The sequence below is a fragment of the Suillus plorans genome (assembly GCF_016647745.1).
Source record: "Suillus plorans strain S12 chromosome Unknown HD556scaffold_15, whole genome shotgun sequence".
NCBI lineage: Eukaryota > Fungi > Basidiomycota > Agaricomycetes > Boletales > Suillaceae > Suillus > Suillus plorans.
The window spans coordinates 431,426-446,652 of NW_024537399.1; the positions used below are offsets into that span (position 1 = coordinate 431,426).

A 15,227-nucleotide genomic window follows, 5' to 3' on the forward strand; every position below is an offset into this window, starting at 1 on the left:
AAGAATGGAGGGAATAAACTTAATATTCACTCAGATGTTCACACAGATATGGGGTGAGAAATTCAGGAAGATACTCAAATCCTCCTCCCTCTCTCTTAAAGGAGGATTGTCTGTCCTCTCAAAGGAAGATTGATTTCAAAAGGGAGATTGTCATTATTTAGAGGGGAAATAGAGCCCCCTTATATACTACTCTCATTGTGGCTGTGTAACTATCTAAATAAGGAAATATGACTCATCCTGACTCATACTGAGTCATAGCAAAGATGACTCATAGTGACTCAGACTGAGTCATCGTAGAGATGTCTTATGATAACTTGTTCACTTCTCAAATATTCTCATCTATCAACTTTCTCTATTCAAATTTCTGACTAATCCATCTCATCTTACTAATCCATTTCATCTGACTAAGCCATTAATCACCCATGAACTGTTGATACGTTGAAATGTTATATTGACTATGTTTCAGAACATACAAAAAGAAATGTAAAGAATGTGTGAGAAATATTGCTGAGTAATGTATTATGGTATGTTTGGAACTTATCTTTGAATAGGATAAGTATTAATTGAATTATTATATAGTGTTATGGGTTTGTTATGTCTGAAAACTACTTAAATCAAATCATAACGTGTTATAGAACATTCTCAGTAACTTTGTAGAGCACAGTAGAGGATATCAAAGCTCAAAAGTAGCCATGACCATGCACAAAACAAGTTTGGTGCATGTCAGCGCTTGCTGTACATTGTATCTTTACCGTTGGTTCGTTCCAATGTTTCTCAGTCTCATTCCGCATTTGACCTCCCATCACTAATCAGGCTGTGTTACCAGTGTACCTATACCCTTTCCGTTTCCCCTTTACAGTATGGTAACCCAGCCCTCAACCCTTTCCATTTAGTATAAGTAGTTGTTAAGGTCGTACTCTCGTAGGATCGGATCCAAAGGACTTTGGCCTCAGCTCGTACGCTGTGCCCCTTTCCCAAGTACTGTCCCTTATTTCAAAGACTTAACGATAACGCGTCCGAAGGTCCGGACGAGTCTCGTAGTTATATCCGGATGACTTCCGGATATCGGAAACGCGTATAAGACTAATCCGGACGGATCCGGACTAGAAACACACAGAGTATAGACTATCCGAAGATAGAGGCGGAGACGTAGACTATCAGAATCGATCCGAAGTCTCAGAGATTGACAAGAGTTGTTTAGACTCAAGTCCAGAGGACAGAAAGAGGACAAACTAAGATGATATTCGAACTGAGGTACTACAGGAAATATACACGGGTTTATATACTAAGAGGATAACGGAAGGATCAATAAGCAAAGGTCCGAGGCTATGTACGAAGCATATGCAAAGCTTATCAAACGCGAGTCGGAAATGAAGCATAGGATAACAGATCAGTAATCATACCGGTATTAAGAAGCTTATCGGATATCGGATCAGACGCGGATCTATGCATCGGACCGAACCGGATCTAAGGGTCTGAAGTCTGGAAGAGAAGTGTGAATATATGGGATATGACAGTATCCCCCCCTTAGGGCCGATCCCTAGAGGCACAAGAAGCATCGGTCCGGACCGGACGAAATTAATGCGAGATGATGGAGAAGTCGATGGGGGGAGTTTCTGAGTTCGGAATCGGACAGATGTACACAAGGTAGGACATCCAGGATTTATTCTTCCTTTCCTACTTTTTCCTCTACAACGCTCTATTGGATATGTCTGGCAACACCTCCGGATCTCAGAAAACTGCTAAGCAGAAACTTCTGGAGCTTCAACAGCAAATAGCGGACGCGGAAATTGCGGCTCGGATGGAAGAAGAAGAGAATCGGAAACGTCAGGAGGCGGAACGGAAACACCAGGAGGAATTGAGGAAGATTAAGGAGGCTGAGAGTCTTGTAGCAGCGGAGGAGAAAAGACGCAAGGAAATAGTAGCAGAAATGGTGAGTTTCGGATGGGTATGGTAGATTTCTCTAACGGATGGAAAGACTCGTGCTATGTCTGCGGAAATGGACGGATCCTGCGCGCGTTGTGCTAACAGGGGACGGACTTGTCTTTGGACGAATGCAGAGGGCAACGCTCAGGTGAGTCGTCCGGATATTTCAGATCCGGGTTTTTGACGTCCGGATAGATCAAGTCTTGCAATATCTGCCGGAAGGACAAGGCTACATGTCCCGGATGACCCGGAACTGTCAAGGTGTCCAAGGGCAAGAAGAGAAAACTCACTGCCGGATCTCCATCTCTGAAGGGCAAAGGTAAGAAACGCCAGAAGAGTCCGACTCCAGAAGATCCGGAAGAGATGGAGGAAGAATACGATGACCAGGCTTGGGTGGCCGCGGCCAACAATATAGTGTTGGAACTGGCTCGGACGAACGCACTTTTGGAGAGGAGCATTCAGGCAGCAGAAGGCAGTAGGGCTGCAGCGGACCGGATGAGTTCCGGAATTAAGTTGTTCCTTCAGCAGCAGAAGGAATTTCAAGCCATGCTATTCGGACACATCCGGAAGGGGTTTCGGACGACTTCGGATCCGGATCCGGAGGATGAAGTAATGGATAAAGTGTCCGGAAGTGAAGATGGCGGATCCGGAGAGGCGGATGGGTCTATGGAAATGTAGGATTTTCTGGTCCGTTTCTGTTTCTTCCTTAAATGTACTTATATCTGTATACACATCATGTACTTCAAAGTTGAATAGGACCGGGTTTGTTCGGATATGCTGAGTGGAAGTCCGATACTAGTTCGGATGCGTTTCCGAGCTCCGTTGCAAGCAACCATGAAGTTTCCTCGTCCGTTCCTTCATATCCGGACCATCGGACAAGGTATAGGAGTTGACATTGTCTTCTCCGACGGTCTAACTTGGAGTCTAGGATTTCGGATATCTCATATTCGGGTTCTCCATCGACTTTGATCGGAGGCGGGGGTGGTTGGATACGATTAGGAATAGTATTCAAGGATGCTGGTTCTAATTGCGAGATATGGAAAACTGGATGTATGGAACGCATGGAATCCGGAAGTCGGATGGTGAAGGAGTGCGTACCCGGACGAGCTATGATTTCGAATGGACCTAAGTTCTTTTCCGAGAGTTTCTTGGACGGACGGGTGGAACAGAAGTATTTTGCTTTGACGAAGACCAGATCTCCGATTTTCAGATCCGGAGCAGGTTTCCGTTTGGCGTCCGCAGGACCTTGATATCTTTCTTGTGCATGGGCCATTTCTTCTCGGAGGAACTGATGTAGTTCGTCAAGGTCTATTGCATAGTCTCGTGCGTGGGCGGAGGAGAGATCACGTTCCGGATGAACGGACAGGTTCGGATGATATCCCTTATTGGCAAAGAAGGGTGATACTCCGGTAGTAGCACTCGGAGCGTTGTTATAAGCGAATTCTGCCAAAGGAAGTAGTTCCGACCAGTTATCCTGCTGATAGTTGCAGTATATCCAGAGATATTGTTCTAGGGTTTGGTTGGCTCGTTCGGTTTGTCCGTCTCCTTCTGGATGATATCCGGATGTGAAGTGGAGGACCATATCTAATGCTTTTCCTAAGGACCGGAAGAAATGCAATACGAATTCTGTTCCTCGGTCCGAAGTGACATGAGATGGAACTCCGTGCTTGGAAAACACATGGAGGACGAACAGGTGAGCAAGGTCCGGAGAGGTAATGGTGTCGTGGGTGGGGATGAATATGGCTTGTTTTGATAGACGGTCTATTATGACGAGGATGGCTGTAAAGCCGGATGAATCCGGAAGATGCTCTATGAAATCCATAGAGATGGAATTCCAAGGCTTTTCCGGTATGGGTAACTGCTTTAGCAATCCGTATGGTTTATGTCTCGGAACCTTAGCTCGGCCACAGGTAGTACAGGACTTGACATAGTCCTTGACATAAGTATGTATTCCTGGCCAAGTATACTCGCGTCGGATGAGGTCTAGTGTCCGATTTTGACCGAAATGTCTGGACAAGGGGTGATCATGAGTATTTCGGAGGTTATTGGATTCCGGAACATATATACGGTTGTCGCAGCGGAGGAAACCACTATCGTCTACCGTCCATCTCGGATCCGAAGGTTCCGGAAGATGATTGGACGCGATAGGGTCATTGGGAAGTGCGGTCAGGATGTCTTTCCGGAGCTGGTCGATATCTATCAGAATGGCTGCCCTAAGAACCAGAGTTGCTAAGGTTGAGGCTCGTAGGGACGAAGCTAACTGTTCCGAAGTGAATACCGGACGGAAATTATGAGGGTTAACTCGAGCGTAGTCCTTATCCCCCTCTTTAGGGTAGACGTCCCAGCGTCTAGTAAGGGAATCCGGTTTAGCTCCGAGTTTTCCGGGACGGAAACAGATGACGAGATTGAACTGATGGAGGAATTCCGACCAGCGGGCCTGACGGCGAGAGAGGAGTTTTGTGGTAGAGAAGTACTCAAGGTTCTTGTGGTCCGTGACAACGTCTATCGGCTCGGCAGAGCCTTCAAGGTAATGTCGCCACGTCCGAAAAGCTTCATGAATGGCTAGAAGTTCCTTATCGTGAGTGTCGTAGTTGAGTTCCGGAGCGGTAAGTGTCCGAGAGTAAAAGGCTACCGGACGAAGCTCTGAGTCCGGACATACTATGGAAAGTATACCGGCTATAGCATAATCAGAGGCGTCGGTTTCTACGACTATCGGAACATTCGGAATCCAGTGCGTAAGCACCGGAGCGGACGTGAAAGCTTTCTTGAATGTTTCAAAAGACTTCCGACAATCATCGGAAAAGTCCCAAGTAACCCCCTTGCGGGTAAGACGGGTGAGCGGAACTACGATATCCGAGTAATTGAAAATGAATTGACTGTAGAAATTTGCGAATCCGAGGAAGGATTGAATATCCTTAACTTTCTGAGGTTCCGGCCAATCGACAATGGCCTGGACCTTCTCGGACGACATGGTCAAGCCGTCCGGAGATAGGAGGTAACCAAGGTATTCAACGGATGTGGTGTGGAACGCGCATTTTTCGGGTTTAGCATAGAGTCGATGTTTTCGGAGACGGAGGAGAACTTCTCGGACATGTTCCTTATGGGATGCAAGGTCTTGGGAATAGATGAGGATGTCGTCCAGATATACGATAACACATACATCCAGCATATCAGCAAACACGCTATTGACAAAGCGTTGGAATGCGGCCGGAGCGTTAGTGAGACCTTCCGGCATCACCAACCATTCATAAGAGCCATAGCGTGTTCGGAAAGCAGTCTTCCATTCGTCTCCTTCTGCTACCCGGACAAGGTGATAAGCGGATCGGAGGTCGATTTTGGTATATACTTCAGCACGGCTCAGAGAGTCTAGAAGGTCGGTAATGAGGGGTAACGGATATCGGTCTTTCTTGGTAATCTGGTTAAGTCCACAGAAATCTACACAGAGGCGAAGGGAGCCATCCTTTTTCTTGACAAACAGGACAGGAGCTCCGTGAGGAGAGGATGAGGAACGGAGGAGTCCAGATGAAATGTTTTCATCAAGAAACTTCCGGAGGGCTGGGCTGCGAGCTCAACTGCAGATAGAGAATAAATGGTTCCGAGGGGCGGACTAGTTCCTTCTTCTAACTCAATTTTGAGATCGTAGGGACGATGAGGAGGAAGTTGGCTAGCTTTGCCTTTATCGAACACATCCGAAAATTCATGATATTCCGGAGGAATCCTGGATAGGTCCGGAGGATCTGACGAAAGGGTAGCGGACCGGAGGTCTACACCGGTCGGACGAAGGTAGATGCTGAACTGTTCCGATCCTTCCAATTTGCAGGCCCGGCAAAAGGCAACTGCATTTATCAAGGAAATATTGGGGATCGTCGTATCAGCGGAGGTTCCGGATGTAGTCGGAGGAGGTAAATCTTCCATCGGAGGAGGGGTATCCGGAGACGGAAGCGATGTCGGAGGTGTCGAAGGCATTCCATGAGAAGTCGTTTGGAAATCAATGCTGCCCGAAACCCAGTCAATCAACGGATTGTGTAGGGTGAGCCAGCTATATCCTAGAACGATAAAACAAGAAGAATCCAACGGAGTAACGTAAAACGTATCGGAGGTGACTACACCGGACGGAAAACGAATGGGCAAATCTATAGCTTCGGAAATCATATTATTACAAGTACCATCAAACAAACGGAGAGAAAGCGGAGGTATCGGATATGTAGGGATTTTATTTTTTCGAACGAAATCAGAGTCTATAAAACAATGTGAGGAACCACAATCTATTAGAGAAGGAAACGAGGAAATATCAGGAAAAGTAGGAAGAGAAATGTATGGACATAGAGAGTTCAGATCGGAAAGAGAAACAGCGTTGAGACGTAGCTCCGTTGCACGGGTAGAGTCAACGCAACCCTCATCCCGTGCGGAGTCAGGAGGGTTGCGGACTATTTTTTTGCTTCATCTGAAGCCTCCAGTTTGTCTTCCGGAGTGACTACTGCAGCACGGCCTTTGGCAGCGCGTGAAGTAGACTTGGTGCATTCCTGAGCCGAATGGCCGGGTCCGCCGCAGAATAGACAGAGTTTATTATCCATCCGTCTTTTACGTTCTTTGGACGTGAGCTTTCCGTCTTTACCTAGCTTGGAGGTAAGGTCCGGAGCTTTAGAGGCGGAGGAGGATGCGGAAGTAGCGGGTTTGTTGGATTTGAATCTCGTGGATCCGGACGGGTTGGAACTCGTCCGGTCTGAAGTGGGTTGCTTAGGTGGATTGGAGGTGGTGGGTTTGGTTTCGTGGGCAACTTCTCCCTTCCGTTCCCAGTATCGTGCGTTGATAGTCTGGGCAAGGGTCTTGTATTCGGAAAGGGTAGAAGGCTTACCCATGCGACTGATTTCATCTTTGATACGAGCCGGAAGTCCGTTATAGAATTGGTGTCTTAGGGCACCGTCACCCCAGCCACGGACTTGTGAAGCAAGACGCTGAAACTCAACAACATATTTATTAATGTGTTGTCCATCACACATGTGAAGTTGTTCGAGTTGTTGTTCCGCGTCACCGGACGGATCGTGAGGTCCGAAATTGGTTTGTAGTTCTAACATGAACGCGGAGTAATCATCCATCCAATCCGGACGATCATTGTCCTCGTCAGATAGGAGGTCCGGTTCGAACCACTCGAGTGCCATACCCTTAAGGTAGGATTGGGCGAAGTTGACTTTAGCCCGTCCGGTACGGAAAGACTTGGGTTTGCTTTGGAAATGAAGCTCACATTGGACGAAGAATGCACGAAGCTTCCGAGGCTCAGTGCCATCGAAAGTATCGGGTTCACGGATCTTGACTTTGGAATCTTCGGACAAGATGGGACGACGGTTGTTGCATGCGAGATTGTCAATGGCTTCGGAAAGCCGGAGCATGATGCGGTCTTGTGGGTTTAGTCCGTCATTTTCGTCGTCATCGTCCGGATCATCATCCAGATTACCTCCGAAATCATCCGGATGTCCTCCAGCGGCAGTACGTGTAGGCATAGGAGTCACCGGATGCGGACGATTCAAGAGTTGAGAAATACTTTGAGCAGGACCGCTTGAGACAGAAAGTCTCAGTCTTCGACTTTTCGCCCCGGTTCACCCCATTCGTGTTCGTGCCGAATTCTTTCCCACGATTAGTAATAGACAAAGTCCGTGACATGACTACTATGACGCTTTGTCCTTACCTCCATCTTCTCCTCACCCGCCCTGCATATTAATAAGCGGTATGTATTGGCACCATGTAAGTTGCACTGGTCTTTGCTCCATGGTGCACTGGTGCTGACGGACTTCATTCAGTGTACAACTCTAAATGCTTACCTTCAACACGCTCCCTCTATTAGTTCTTTGTATCACGCTGCAATAGTATTCATGTCGTCTGTTCCTCCTACGACACCCTTCATCCGGCCCGAATGGGTCGCTATATGTCAATCATGTTCCGAACCTGCCGAATGGCAGGTTTGCAAAGACAATTCAAAGGGCAATCAAGGTCGTTGGTATGCGGTAGTATGTATATCTATTTATGTCTATAGTTTCATTGCGCTAACTACTGAGAATTCAGTGCCGATGTAAACGCTCCTCAGACAACCAATCATGCCAGTACTTCCACTGGGGCTCACCCAGATCATCCCCCACACAATCACCAGTCCTTCCCCACAGTACCGCTATGCCAACCCAGCCTATGCCAACCCAGCCTGGACCACCACCACCACCGCCAGTTGGTGACGCGTCCTCTCAACCACGCCTGTGCGCTGTACCTGGATGTAAGTTCACATGGATCGCACCAGATTGCGAAAACTTGTGTTGTCGCAAGCATTGTGTTGCCTTTGGTGGGTGTTCTTCGAAGACCCACAAGCCCACCCCTGCCGAAAGTCAGCGAAACATGGCAATTGACCCTGTCCTTCGAGTGCCACCATCCCAACCTGCCAAGGCTGGCCCTTCAGCAGTACACTCGGCCCCTGCTCCTAGCCCCACGATCTCACTCAACATGCAGGTGCCTACTTCTTCCGCTGTCGCCCACACCCCTTCACAGCTGCCTACTTCTTCTGGTGCCACCTATACCCCTTCACAGGTGCCTACTCCCGCCATTGCCCACGCTTCTTCAGAGGGACGTTCGTACCCCTCAAACAAGGGTAAAGATCGGGCACTGCCTCCATCAGAGGTTGACATACATGCCAACCCTCGTTACCCATCGCAACTCCCACCTGTTTTCACTCAGCGCTATGCTGAACAAGAACAGCAGTTGAAGGCAACGGCGCACCAAGCTGCCGAGCAGCATAATCTCGAGCATCGCATGAAGAATACTGTGGAAGTCTATGGATGGTCAAAGGTGTGTTTTCCGAAGTATGGGTTTCTGTTACGTGTCTTAAGAGCAGCTTTAGGACGGTGCAGAGGTGACCATGTGCGAATTTCAAGAAGGCATCACCCTGCCGCAATTCAAGGTGACTGCACAAGTACTTCGTGTGCTTGGGCTGTGCTCTGGAGACGACGCAGAGGCTCAAGTCCAATACTTCAATGCGTCGAGGAGCCGATGGTCGACAGTCCAGCAAGGGCACGCGCTCATGCTCGACAGCCGTCAAGTGTACATGCGGACCATAGGTGTTACAATCACTCCCGAGTTCGACAACATCTTCGAAAGCAACTCTCTTCATGTTGTTCCCAATATTCGCACCAATCTCAAAGCTGAGCGCGCTGCCGTTCGTCTGTCCAACACACGCACACAGCTTAGGGCTGCTAGCATCGCAGCCTCCGATTCAGAGGATCCAGAAGATATGCGGAAGCGTAAGCATTCAGGTCACTCACTGTGAGGCAACGCTCGCCGTGTGTGCACAAACACTGCTGGCTCCTCAGCTGTTCGTCCATACTCGCCTGCATTGATCATCAAACATGAGCGCACACTTCTGACACCACGTCGGTCATTCTCAATACCAAACTCGCCTCCACTGGCAATAAAACATGAACACGCTGTGGACGCTAATTTGCAGGACGTGATTGAGCTATTTTCCGATTCTGGCTCCGAGGTCGACATCAACATCACTCCCCATCAACATGTGCCACATCCAAGTCGACATTGTTCACTGTCGTCGGACAGTAGCCACAGTGCATCATCGGACAGCGGCAGCCTGAGCGACCCCTCTACTGTATCTGAGTGTTCATCACTGTCTTCAGGTCACTCTCCTGAGGATGCTGTTGATGTTGATGCCTTTGACAATGTCAGGCGCTGGCCTACCAGCTTCTATGCATGTGAAATCGCAGATGGCTTCAAGAAATACGACAAATCCCGCAGAGTCGGACTGTGTTCTCACGCTGCGTTCTCACTGGCATTCGGAGGGGGTGTACACTTCCGTCCCTCGACCTTCTCAGAGCATCGGAAACGATGGGACCAAGCACCGGCATCTTCAAGAACCATGTTTATATGAGCAGGCAAGAGTGATCCAGGCTCATATTCAGCATTCATGAAGGCAAATCCATTGCCTGGCGCAGATGTGAAGGCCGCCAAGAAGCGCCTTGGAAGACTGCAAGGGTGAACACAGGCACTATTCTATGTCTATTTTCTTATTCCTTTTCATTCGTTGTGCCGTTGTCACCATCTTATGGTTCCCTTACTGGTATTGTCAATAACTTGTGGATGTACTCATGGTTACACTATCAATTGAAGCTTTGTGGGTTCTAACACGTCTTCATCTAACACGTCTCCAAATACCAATAATGCCAGCAACATTTCTAATAACAACGCCGGCACCAGTGCAAACGCAGCACAGTTTCTTACTCCTCTTATGGAAGAGAGAGAGCATTCATAAGATTATATATTGTAGAACAGCATGTCAGAGCTACCTAGCAGCGCGATTTCTTACTCCTCTTATAGTTTCCTTGAGCCACTTAGAGGGGGCCAGCGCGCCCCCAAAACTGTTCATGTTAAGAGTTCTGCCTCAGAGGTAAGTTAGCTATACCTATACCACAGGGTATTGAAAATGTTTTCTTTGTTAACCGAAGAAAACATTTTCAATACCCTGTGGTATAGGTATAGCTAACTTACCTCTGAGGCAGAACTCTTAACACGAACAGTTTTGGGGGCGCGCTGGCCCCCTCTAAGTGGCCCAAGGAAAGTTGGTTTTATTGCCTCATTTTACCACAGGCGCGTAAAACACCAAAGCACGTGACCTCGCTGACAAATCTGCGACCCGGCGCGTCTCACCTACCAGTAACACTTACACTATGATAACGCGTCCTCGGTTTCAACGCGCCGATCTGCAACTCCCGTTTTGTCGTCTTCGCATTGCGAATGCCTGCATCCAGGGGACCCACGCCACTTGCAAGCACTGAAAGCACCCCACAACGGAGCCCGCTGAGCTCCTTATGTTTCCACGTCATGTCCCAACAACCTTCGCGCTGTTGCGACGTGATTCTGTCGAAATTCGTTGTGCGGACACGCAGGAAGACGGCGTTATCCATGTTTTGTTAATGTATAGTTGTATATACGCTCACTGTGTAATATAAGTGTTACAATTGGCTTGATTGATGGCGAGCCGCGAAATTGATCGAGTGCGCCCGCCTGTACTGTTCAAGCAGTACAATTCTACTGCTGGAGCTCTCAGCCACCCGTAAAATAAAGTGTGGCGGGCACTTTACCGTTCTTTTCTTGTAAAATGCTGCGCGCAGCGCAGCGAAAATTGCATTTCTGGTTCCCTTCCCTTCAAAATCTTGCTTTGACTTTAGCCTCACATTTACACCACTACCTCTGCTACTCTGAATGTTCCTACAGGTATGTATAATGTTGCCAACTTGCCACTTGCCACTTACAATGCGCTGCCTCACTCTCAGACCAGGGGCGCTGCCCTAACAAGGCAGTGTGACCGTTTGTCACATTACACAATCACACCGCTCTTCGTCTTCATCCAGCCACACGGTTGGCTCAACGCCGATGTGGTCTTGTCTGTAACCATGGCTCGGGCCCTTTGGGTGGATCTGAGCTAGATTTGGTGCACCATGCTTCAAGATCTGAGCTAGATCTGTGGTGTTCCCCATAGCCTTTCTTTGGTTGTACTGCTCTTTGTCCTGCACTAATACTATCTTCATCATGCAGCCGCTGCTCTCAGCCTCACTCCCAGATGTACGCGGACACTTTCAGTTGCTCAGGCGCTGATCCGTGAACGTCCGCTGTTAACTTGCACAGCTCAGTCCCTGGGCACCGAGGTTGCCCTGGGAAACCTCTATTTTATTTTATTTTGGGTACTACACTGCTGAAGTGCTGATGCTTCACTTGGGGATCAACGAGTGCTTGATGCGTCGGGGTGCTTTATACGCATCCTGCAAAGGCCGATGCTCTTGCACTCACCTCAAGTGAAGCAGGGCACCCATACTTTCCGCTTCATCGTGTATTTCAGGCCACAATATGGAATCATGCCTCCCATCTCACAACCCAATTCATATTCCTCCTCGTCATTCTAGTGCTTATGGGCGGTCTGACGGTATACATTGCATATGTAGAGAACCGTCCCAAAATATCAACTGGTACGTTTGCTCGATTACACAGCTCGATTATGTTTGCTCACACTACCAAAAGATGGACCCGTCATACAAGCCCTCAGATATCAAGACACGCCAAGTATATGGCCTCAGCCTCCAGCAGCGCTGAAACGACGTCAAAATTGACGCCAAGCTATTCGAAAACCTTGTCACCAAGAACAAAGACGTATGTCTTTACTCTCTTTGTAATACACAAATCGTAACTGTTCCATAGGTCCCAACGCAAGCACTGACGGATCTCATCGCTGTGACCCTCGCAGTCAAGTACACACAGTCTAACAGTGTCTCATACACCAAGAATGGCACTATCATCGGCTTGGGTGCCGGACAGCAGTTGCGCATCCACTGCACATGGCTCGCAGGATCCAAAGCGGACAACTGGTGGTTGCGACGCCACCCCCGCGTGTTGTTTTCGACATTGTCACTCGTGAGTCCCGATGTGTTGCATGTTTGACCTGCATTCCTAACAAATTGTAGTGCTCTTCATCAGCACTTTGAACAAGCAGCTCAAATCCAACGAGTCCTTCAAGCATTTCCATAAGACTATTCTCCTCCAACTCGACCAGCTCGTCACCTTTCGCGTGGCCACACTCCCGCATACAGTCTCAGCCCTTCACTAGCATTGGGATCCACTACTTGTCTCCAGACAGGGATCACCTCTCTTCGGGAGAGCATTCACCTGACACCACTACCACACGCAGATCACGCGATTATATTCGAGCTCTTCCTTTCCGCAAATGCCGGCTGTTTGCGCAAATCTTCCCCAAGGCCAATACTTTGGCTGTAGATTTCTTGACGAAAACTCTCGTAAGTCACGATATTCTCATTTATTTGAGTGGTAGCTCAAACATTTCTCTTAGACATTTGATCCTAAGAAACACATAACAGTCGAAGAGGCTTTGGCTCACCCATACCTCGAAGCATACGTATGTGTACTTCTTACTCCTCGAACGCACAAGCTTACCAGTGATTCAGCACGATCCCGATGATGAACCAGTTGCACCACCGCTCGACCTGGAGTTCTTTGAATTCGACTGTAGGTACTCAGGTTTGATAAGCGCGCATGCATATTTACCATATTCGGCAGTACACAAGGATGATATCAGCCGTGAACAGCTCAAAGAACTCCTCTACGAAGAGATGGTATCCTTCTGTCCCGCCCCAAGACCATACAGTATACCCCTCGCAGAGAAGCTCGTGCTTTCTGCTAGTGAAACCGCAGTCAGTGCCTTTAGTACACCCTACGAAGTGATACACCTAGCGATTGGCCTTGTCCAAGTTGGACAATGCTCCCGAAGCTCAGATACGAGGTAAGCCATGAAACATTGCTACCTTGTCTCGAAATGCCTATCTCGTTCTGCAGATCTGCGTCAGCAGTACGTCTGTCCATCGGAAGCAGCACCTCTACGGGGATTCTGTGCGACCAACCAGCACAGCTAAACTACTTCAAAACAAGTCCAGAATACAAGGAGCTTTTGTCATCAATAACGAAGTGTTCGGATCTCCAAATGGAACACATCAAGGAGGTGGTGACAATGCACTTCCATTGTGTTTTGCTATCCGCTTTGTTCCCGATGCCTGTACTTCATATTTAAGTGCGCAGACGATTACTACCATAGCCTACGGATCTCTCATAGAATGTGTCAAGGACACCACAGATGACACCTTGAATGCCATGGCTCTCTTCAGTGATGCTTGGATGCTTGGATGCACACCGAATGTCTACCTATACAACATGATCATCTCCAAGCTGGCCAAAGCGCGCAAGGCTGACTTCGCACTCGAGCTGTTCCAGCAGATGAAGGCTACGCCTGGTATCCGCCCATCCTCAATCACATACGGCGCCGTCATAGCTGCTTGCGCACGTGTCAGTGATGCTCAGTCTGCCGAGCAGTTGTTCTTGGAGATGTCTGCACAGCCCAACTTCAAGCCTCGCATCCCACCCTACAATATGATGATGCAACTGTATGCGCACACAAAACCTGATCGTGAGAGAGTGCTCCATTATTACGATCAGCTTCTTCTCGCCGGTGTCAAGCCTTCTGCGCACACATACAAGGTATGTTATTTAATTGTATTATCTGCTCATCTTTAATGTGCGTTTCAGCTGCTCATCGATGCATATTACCTTCGACTCTATCCCAACACCTGATGCTGTCGCCTATGAATCCCTCATCAATATGCTCGTCACCAACAAGCAGATGGCTCTTGCACCCAGTTACATGGAGAAATTGAAGTCGTCTGGTGTACATATGACGGCGTACATCGCCAATCTCCTGATTAAGGGCTATGCTGCCGCCAGGGACGTTGAAGAAGCTCGAAGAATATTTGAGAACTTGGTGGATCCTCCCAGCGGCGTCGCAGCCTCAGGTAACCATGTTCCTCATGAAGGCTCCAATCAGCGTACATCCCCATCGCCATCCCTGTCGTACCATGAGGTAAGTATTACAGCAAATACACGTGGATGAGAATTCACCCTGCTTTCCAGCCATCTACGTGGGAAGCTATGTTCTGTGCAGAGCTAGGTAATGGCTATCGCGACAGAGCGGTCGCACTGCTGGCACGGCTACAGGAAAGGTACATCCATATCCCCTGGCTCGTATGGTTGAAACTGACTTCTGTCAAGACAATTCCCTGCCGCAGTATACAATCGGATACGAGGCATCATGAGCGATCATTCCGTCTCACCATGGGCAGCATCTCCTTGATCACACTACTATTGTCAACTGCTTGATTATAACATGGACCTCAGATCTCAAACATGATCTCTTGCTACAGATGCTTCCACGTAAATAGTGACTCTCTTAAGTTATGGCCCCTTGGCAATACACCTATTCCTCCTCCTCCGATTTGACACTGTCTTCCTTGACGCTATCATCCATAATGCTGTCGTCCTCAACGTCATCGTCCTCTGTCCTGCTTAGAATCTCAGCAACGGCGTGCACCTCGGCTGCCTCCCTCATCGCCTCAATGACCTCAACCGTTTTCTCATAGCTTGAGAGGTACTTGTAAACGGTCCTGATGACATCCGCCTGAAACCCTTGCTGGACCGCAAGCGATTGGACTAAGGCGTCGAAGCCAACCTGGGCAAAGTGTGTGATGTCACCCTCATGTACGTCGCTATGAATGGTGGACGCGCCTGAAGCTGTTGTAGTAGAATGGCTGCTGGGCTGTTGTCCTCTTGTGCTGTCTTTGAAGAACGTGAGCTGGAGCATTGTGGCTGTAGAGAGGTGTGTGTCAGTGTGTAGTTCATACGATGTGACGAGTGCAAACCGGCGC

The 15,227-nt window shown here is 48.6% G+C and overlaps 4 protein-coding genes across 4 annotated transcripts; 3 read left to right on the plus strand and 1 right to left on the minus strand.

Moving 5' to 3' along the window:
* Nucleotides 1-7,793: 7,793 nt before the first annotated feature.
* On the plus strand, nucleotides 7,794-9,841 carry HD556DRAFT_1440775 (uncharacterized protein; the record flags this gene model as incomplete). The annotated part of the gene is made up of 4 exons (XM_041306170.1): nucleotides 7,794-7,928; nucleotides 7,984-8,751; nucleotides 8,804-9,203; nucleotides 9,273-9,841. 4 exons carry the CDS (start codon nucleotides 7,794-7,796, stop codon nucleotides 9,839-9,841), a joined length of 1,872 nt encoding a protein of 623 aa, XP_041162768.1.
* A 2,800-nt stretch (nucleotides 9,842-12,641) lies between these two features.
* On the plus strand, nucleotides 12,642-13,094 carry HD556DRAFT_1212640 (mitogen-activated protein kinase; the record flags this gene model as incomplete). The annotated part of the gene is made up of 4 exons (XM_041296597.1): nucleotides 12,642-12,755; nucleotides 12,809-12,874; nucleotides 12,924-12,984; nucleotides 13,036-13,094. Coding segments are annotated over 4 exons (300 nt in total), but the record flags the coding sequence as incomplete, so codon positions are not given.
* Nucleotides 13,095-14,065: 971 nt separating this feature from the next.
* HD556DRAFT_1233115 (uncharacterized protein) lies at nucleotides 14,066-14,656 on the plus strand (the record flags this gene model as incomplete). The annotated part of the gene is made up of 3 exons (XM_041297567.1): nucleotides 14,066-14,386; nucleotides 14,437-14,525; nucleotides 14,575-14,656. The coding sequence occupies 3 exons, from the start codon at nucleotides 14,066-14,068 to the stop codon at nucleotides 14,654-14,656; spliced, it is 492 nt and encodes a 163-aa protein (XP_041162770.1).
* A 123-nt stretch (nucleotides 14,657-14,779) lies between these two features.
* Nucleotides 14,780-15,163, minus strand: HD556DRAFT_1440778 (uncharacterized protein; the record flags this gene model as incomplete). Its single annotated transcript, XM_041306171.1, has 1 exon — nucleotides 14,780-15,163. One exon carries the CDS (start codon nucleotides 15,161-15,163, stop codon nucleotides 14,780-14,782), a length of 384 nt encoding a protein of 127 aa, XP_041162771.1.
* Nucleotides 15,164-15,227: the final 64 nt, after the last annotated feature.